At 43.4% G+C, this 7,383-nt stretch overlaps 2 protein-coding genes across 2 annotated transcripts; one reads left to right on the top strand and one right to left on the bottom strand.

Annotated features, from left to right (window-relative positions):
- Positions 1–4: 4 nt before the first annotated feature.
- FAM183A (family with sequence similarity 183, member A) lies at positions 5–2,901 on the top strand (the record flags this gene model as incomplete). The annotated part of the gene is given in 4 exon segments (XM_008939338.1): positions 5–44; positions 653–712; positions 1,615–1,718; positions 2,770–2,901. Coding segments are annotated over 4 exon segments (336 nt in total), but the record flags the coding sequence as incomplete, so codon positions are not given.
- A 143-nt stretch (positions 2,902–3,044) lies between these two features.
- Positions 3,045–7,233, bottom strand: EBNA1BP2 (EBNA1 binding protein 2; the record flags this gene model as incomplete). Its single annotated transcript, XM_008939337.1, has 7 exons — positions 3,045–3,470; positions 3,814–3,976; positions 4,306–4,396; positions 4,665–4,740; positions 4,958–5,047; positions 6,343–6,466; positions 7,076–7,233. Coding segments are annotated over 7 exons (753 nt in total), but the record flags the coding sequence as incomplete, so codon positions are not given.
- Between the last annotated feature and the right edge of the window lie 150 nt (positions 7,234–7,383).

Here is a 7,383-nt window from a genome sequence, read left to right as displayed (position 1 = left end):
CCAGAGGCTGCACACGGAGTTCAGCGTGAACCCGTTCCACCCCGGTACGGCCCCACGGCACGGGCAACGCGCGGGAAGCGCCGAGCCGCAGCAAACACACGTAACCCAGGCAACGGCTGAGGCTCTGGAACCCACGGATCCTGAGCGAACTCCGCAGAGCTAAGATGGGACAGAGAGCCCCGACACTACACCCCGTTTCCTCTGCCCCCGGGGGGATTTCTACCTGCCACAGTCATAAAACATCTAATCTGTGCTGGCCGGGGTGGGTGATGTGAATAGATTCACTCAGGTCTAGCTTTTACAATAAACCAAAAACAAATCAAAGGCAAATAATTGCCTGAAAGTTGGCACTCTGCATGCCACTGCCTGGGTAGGGTAGAACTCCGATGTGGTGAGTGCAGGCACCACCGAGTAGAAAGGGTTTTAGCACACTTAACACCCTTCCTCTTCTAGGAAGTTGCTATTAGACCACACTCTAATATTAAAACCCTTTTTTACTCTCTACACGTGGTGTTGTCCTTTGCAACTTTGGTGAAACAGCTGGGCCTGACTGGGGACTAACCAAAAAGACCATGTGCAGTGGCAGATCCCCCTGGCTGGCTGTGGTGCTCAACTCACATTAACACGATTCACCTGTGCTCTTTCCTCCCAGTGCACACCATCGCCAGGAAGCCGATGTCTTGGCATGATAATGTAGAAGAGCCAGCAGATGGTAAGAAATCTCTGAACAGCTTGTGATAATTACATAAGAAAATGACTAATAAAGAAGGCTTTAAAATTCCAATTAGTCTAAAAGATGACATATGTGGAAACACCCCTGTGACAATACAAGAAAGTTAAACTCATTCATTATTTTTGTTAAACATAAGGCAGGGTTTTTTCTACTTTAAGGCCCTTTCCCATTACTTTTCATTATCAGTGCAAGCTTGCATTCATGCAATTAAGTTTTTATTTCTGTTCTTAGTTACCATACTATGAAATTCTGCTCAAAAATCTAAACCTCTTTCAGCGGAAAATACAAAAAAAAATAATCTAGAAATATGTTTTATACGTTGCCTGTCATTGCTGATGCTACCTAACAGCACATAGGGCAAGAAATGGTTGCCAAGACTTGTTTTATAGCACCGGTAACAGGAACCCTTATAGCCACCACTCCTTTATTACTAACATGCCAGTTTTGTTTAAAAACGTCTCATGGTCCATTAAAGTTCTCTGCTCTAGCCAAGAACTGGGGAGGGGGAACCCAAAACAAAACAGGGAAAGGCAGCAGGTCTCAGGCAGCTCAGAAAGGCAAGAGCTAACGTGGAGCACTGTTGATACTAGATGTGGTATAAGAAAAGACACTGCAGTACAGTACCCAGGAATTATAGAATTAGCAGGGCAGTACAAGCAGGCAAATCTTGAAACTTCATCAGGACAAATCTAAGAAGAAATATCACTCTGCATTCTCTTAACACAGCCACTTGCAGAAGCAGCACAGAGGTTGCCTCCAATCCTGGCTTCCTTGCCATTGCTTCGACAGAGTTAGGATGTCCTATTTTAACATGCATCCACAGGTGACTGCTTTTTAAACATACTTCCTTTCATTTGTATTTGTGTCTCTTAAACCTACAGCCGAGTTTCTGAATCTTATTCACCATGCAGCACTGGAGCCAACAAAGAAATATTCAGAACCACAAACTGAAAGCCAAGAAATAGGCTGGAACACAACACCTTTGGTGAGTAGGGTGCTTAAGGTCTCAGCTCTTTACAGGATTCAGAGAGGTTCAGCTCATCACAGTGAAAGATAATAATGCAAGTAAATTTGTGGCAAACATGGAAAACTGGAATTACTAGGAATGAGAAGAGCTGTTCACAGACAAGTTTATAAAATTTACACCTAAGAGAACTCTTCACACTGGCATAGGCTTGTGAACACAGAGACAGTACACTTCCCCAGAGAAACTTGTACATAAAATATGCACAATGACAGTCAACTCCAAGCATATTGCCAAATGCCACATATGGAGTTAGGGCTGTTTACTGAGGCGCTCAGCCACGAGAAATGGCACAGTAAGCCATGCGAAGTGACGTACGTTAAGTACTGGGAAAAGAAATGTGTTGCTCTACAGTACCTTTCAAACAAATGGCAAGCAGAACCATAACATTAATAATCTAATAAGTATACCCAAGGTAGTGTACACTGGTGAGGATTCATCTGGGGACATGTGAATAAACAGGAGGAAAAGACATCTTATTAACAAGCTGGGTCATCAATCATGTCTGACAAACAAATACCTGTGATGATGACTGACTTTTTAGGTTAGTTTTCAGAAAGGCAAATGAAGGCCTGATTTACTATGGTCTGTTACAAAGAAAACTAAGATAAATAAGAAAATAAGATAGTCTTCTGTAACTTTTCATATTACACTTGAGGTAAACTAGTTACTCATGACAAGGCTAGAGACAGACATCCCAACAGGGCTTTATGCTGTTCGATACTGCTGGTAGGATTAGACTAGCAAGAAAGAGGCAACTAAATTTGCATGTAGGGAAGTGAGTTAAACTATAGAGTCAGGACTCAAGATGCTGTTTCGTATGTTGTTTTCCTTTTTCACCAGGTTCTGACATAATGAGGCAGCAAACAGCTTAGTCTAAAATAAGTGGTACCCTACTCGTTTATCACTGGGACATTTCTCAGCAGCAAGAACACTGTGTGTCACTCTCCTCAGGAGGGACTGCTGCTAATTCTAGAAAAGCACATGACTATTCATCATTTCTCTTTCCCAGATTCCCCTGGACCGGACCGACTGCAGGCTCTACTTCCCACGCCGGAAAACTGATATCACTAAATAAATGGCTGCCGGGGGCCATGGGGAGGAGCACTCTAAGGACCTGCAGCAGAGGAGCACGCATAGATAAGAGAGAACCTCAGTCTGTCCAGATTCGCAGTCTGACAATAATTACAGAAATAAATTTATTTATAAGATTGCTGCATTTGTCTCACTGCTGTTTCAAAACCCGTCTATATAAATAGTCTTAAAAAACTTTAACATCTTGACAGACTCCAGACTTCTTATTTTGACATTGGCAACATGACCCAGAACTCAAGTTCACCAAGTACACGTCAACAACAGCTATGGAAAAAGCTGTCAGAATGAAAAGAACAAAGGGCAGGCTTCAGCCATCATTTCTAACACAGCTAAACAAAAATTTGACATAGTTCTGTGCAAACCATTTAATGCGTTCCCACACCAAAGGTTTTAAGTAGAAAACAATCCTTCAACAAAAACAGGCACTAAGGCACAAGTTTCCACTGACTTTTTGCCTTGCCACTTGGAAGCACCCAGCCTTGCTCCACAGTTAGCTGCTTGATGACAGCAGAAACACACCTTGCCACGCACAGAAACTTAAGAACCCCAGTGGGGAGCACAGTCCTCTTATCGTGCTCGGCTCTTCATTTTCTGCCTTGCTCTCTTTCCAGGTCTCTTCTGGAAAAAAAAAAAAAAAATCTGATCTTTATTTTCATGTCCTCAGTCTTTGTCCCAGCTCTAATGCCTGGGAAGGATACCAAGGAGAGGACATCTGTCAGTATCTCTGGAGAGGGAGGTATTACCACACAGGTAGCAACAAACAGTACTTGGTAGTTGTTTCTCTGCTCAGTTACTGAGCCACCGACCTCAGTGTCTGCAACTGAATGATGCTCAGCTCCCAAAGACAGGCATTGTCACTTTTTGATGCTGGAGGCACCCAACATGTACTCATCTCTCCCTCCCAGACTTGGGCCGGCCTTCCCAGCTAACCAGGATCATTTGCATGCAACATCTTACTTACATTTAGGGCTTTTTTTCCTCCTCTTCGTGGGCCCTTGTTGTGAGCCACCTTTGACCGGAAGCTGGATACATCATCAAAACTCTCCTTTGTGTTCCACTTTGAGCCTTTCTTCTTCCCACCAAAACCAAACTTCTGATTCTTGTATCGCCTTTTGGCATTTGGCCTGAAAAACCACCGAACAGCATCGTCACCCAGATTCCTTTCCTCAGGAAGCTCTCAAGGAGGCACATGCACTTGCTGATGGACTCCCATCAGCCATCAGAAACCTTTGCCCTCTTATTGAGGAGACAAGCAGTTAGCACATTTCAATCTGTTCCATTCTGGCCAGTTTTCCTCCTCTCCACAGACAGAAAGCCACCTCAGACTTTTTTAACCAACATTAATCAGAACTGTTTTCTTGTTCCACAAAATAACCCCCTAAAAGACTGAAAAAAAAAAAAAAAAAAAGAAAAAAAGATTCTGCATTTAAATATCTTTCTTTTCTGGTCTCACCCTTTCTTTATCCGTTGACTTGCATTGCCTTTTTTATTCCCCTGAGACAACGTCTGCTCTTCATCTAGAAAATCCAGCTTGTCAGAGAGACCTGCAAAAGCAGAGACATAACAGTCGCTCAGCTGCCACCACAGAAAATATGAGTTTTCAGCCTAAGCAAGTAACAGCAATAAGTCACCCTCACTGAAGCACAGCCCCCTGGGAGGACTCCCACTGCTACTGGCATACGATTCTGCCCAGCAGCAGCCTTTCAAGCTCAGTGTCCCACACTACAGAAAAACACACACATCGCACTGCACTGCACTGCTCGCACATCACTACTGCCACGACATTCGCTCTCTTGGACAAGTTAACTTTACCTTTCTGGTATTTCTTGACAGCATTCAACATATTTTTTTTCTCCTTTTGTCTCCTCTGCAAAATCTCAGTTTGCACCTGAGATGAGAAGCAGAATGTTAGTGTTGTCTCTCGCAGTGTCCCATACTTTTTTTAAGTAACCCATCTTTTGCTCTGTCTTCATTCAAAGCAGCTATATGGAAGACTAGACAGATTCCATAGGTTTTAGCCAGCTTCTGTGGTCTCACTTTCTGAGCTCCTTGCTAAGGCTCTAGATTCCTGTCATAGACAGGCCCCTTTTATAGCTCCTCCTCACCTTCTTGCCATATTTTCTCATTGCACGGAGCTGTTTCGCTTTCTCAGACCTCTCCATTGCTTCCTGTTTACTCTTAAGCTTCTGTCGAATCTTATTAGGGGATAAAACAAACAAAATGGATTAGTAACACAAAAGAAAATATGAGTTTTATGATTGCTGTGTAGTCCTGAAATCAATAATTATGTGAAATATCAGTAAATGTAAAGATTAAAACATTTCTCAATCAGACAATGCTTTATAAGGCTTGAGTTCGTTTAACTCAAGGCTGAAACAGTTATTACAGAAACACACCTGTGGACAGTATCTGGTTATTAAAAACCTCACACACAGACAAGACAAAGGCTTCTAACAGGCCCTGATGGAACCACTAAGCAAGAGTGTATTGTCACATCTTATCTTATCAGTCTACACAAGTGTACCTAGAAGACCTGATAGTTTCTTTCTTTGTATTATTAGAAGTAAAGCACTGTAGAAGAGTGAACAACTCTTCCATGCCATAGGAAACATCTTTTTTGTTTCCTCCTTGTTCACACACATTTCTGTAAGGACGTCACATTACAAGGGATGAGAAAGATTTCAATGTAGACATTCTGGATTCAGTCTGTGACTCCACTAGGTGATAAAAACTCTGTCCTTCAAACAGAAGCCAGCAAAAGAAGGTAACTCAAATGTGCAGAACTGACTTAAGACTCAGGACAAGCTAATTATTAATTTTCATCTTTTCTAGCAAGATTCTATCAGCTGTTAGAAGAGTGACCAAGTCATACATGAACCTCCAAAATAGACTCCAGCTCCTGTTCAACCTACACAATGTGGTTTTTATTTATAAACTAAAATGAAACTTAGGGTGGCCTTTGTTCAAAAAGGAACAAACAAGTCTGTGAAATTCTAATTTCCTGCACAAATATGAATTAGTACCCATGACAGACTAATTCAACAACATACAGCTTTATTTCATACACAACCAAAACACACTAGGTATAAACAAAGGGTGATACTTAAATAGGGAAAAAGGATCACATTAATGCCACAGCTGACTGCAAGTCTTGGGTCAAAGAGCATAAACACAGTCAACTTTACAACCACTGTCACACATACAGAGAAAAAAAGTTTCCATTTTTATTATTAAATAACTTCAGGACAGAACATGAATGTCCTTTCCTAATTAATGTTCCACCCTATTCTGTAAATCCCCGCACTGCATTGAAATACCTAAACAGGAGGGAATTTCCCACCACAAACAAAATTTCAAACCCAAACACTGTCACAGGCATTTGTCAAAGAGATGAAGGTAAGTATTCACACATCTCACTTCAACGTTAATCCCTAACAGACTAAAACCAACACACACCACAGGAAAGAAAGCAGTTATCCACTGCACATACCTTCTGCATCTGTTGGTCTGATTTGGCCATCTCTGCAAAGTAATCATCCGGCCTTCTAGTAGGAATTTGGAGCTTATGTAGCCTCGGGAGGGCTTCCAGGACCGCCGCCTGCGCCTGCCGGTAGCTGGGGAGAGAGCACAGCACCAGCTCTGTCCCTGCCTGCCCGGCGCCCCGCAGCACAGACAGCAACTCTGCTCACATAAGCCAGCTCACTCTGGGAGCCGACCAGCACTGGTCTAGAATTACACCAACATGCTGTGCCCTACAGCAGCCAGTGCTACTAAAAGCAATTTAGGTACAATTTAGTGCAACATTAATGCTTTTATCTTGCACATAGACATTTATCTCGTTTCCAGTTACAGTTTTATACGCTGGTTTATAAAAGGCAAGGCAAGAGAGCTGTAATAACACCAAAACAACCAAAAAAAAATTCCATATGCTGTGTTAAAGCCACAGTCCTGCAACCGACTTAAATAAACGTTTCCGGAAAGGATGGGAGTGTGCTGATAAACTATTTCCAGTCACAAGAAACGTTTAATATACTAGTATTAATCTGTAGTCATTTTGGAAAACATTCAGAGCCACTAAATCTAAAATACATGGCCCAAGAGTGACGTGAACCTGGTGACAGCCAGTGTGGCAGTCCTGCAGCACAGCTGTGAAACAGAACTCCACCCATGCAGCGCTATGACAGGACCCTAGAAAAAAAAAATCTCCCTTTTTGAACACTTACAAGCTCATCTCTCTCTGGAAATCATTCTCAGGATCAAGAGCATCTTTGTTAGAAGTACTCTGTATGGTGGGGTCCGGGACCTGGCCCAAAGTCACATCAAGCCTTTCCACCCAGGCGAGCTCCCGCCGGAATTCGGACAGGCACTGCTTCAGGCCCTCCTGCGAAAGAAGCACAGCTCTGCACAGCACCGCGCAGAACGCGGCCCGCTGAACGCCCAGGGCACACGGCGGGCTGCTCCTCCACGGCCAGCACAGCCGCGCGGGAACCCCAGCCCCGGAGCAAGACCGGCCCCGGGACGCGGGCCCCTG

Source organism: Merops nubicus, unplaced genomic scaffold (genome assembly GCF_000691845.1).
Source record: "Merops nubicus isolate BGI_N331 unplaced genomic scaffold, ASM69184v1 Scaffold32434, whole genome shotgun sequence".
In the NCBI taxonomy this organism is placed as follows: domain Eukaryota; kingdom Metazoa; phylum Chordata; class Aves; order Coraciiformes; family Meropidae; genus Merops; species Merops nubicus.
The sequence above is the reverse complement of the archived record's forward strand: the minus strand, read 5'-3'. Positions and strand labels throughout refer to the sequence as shown.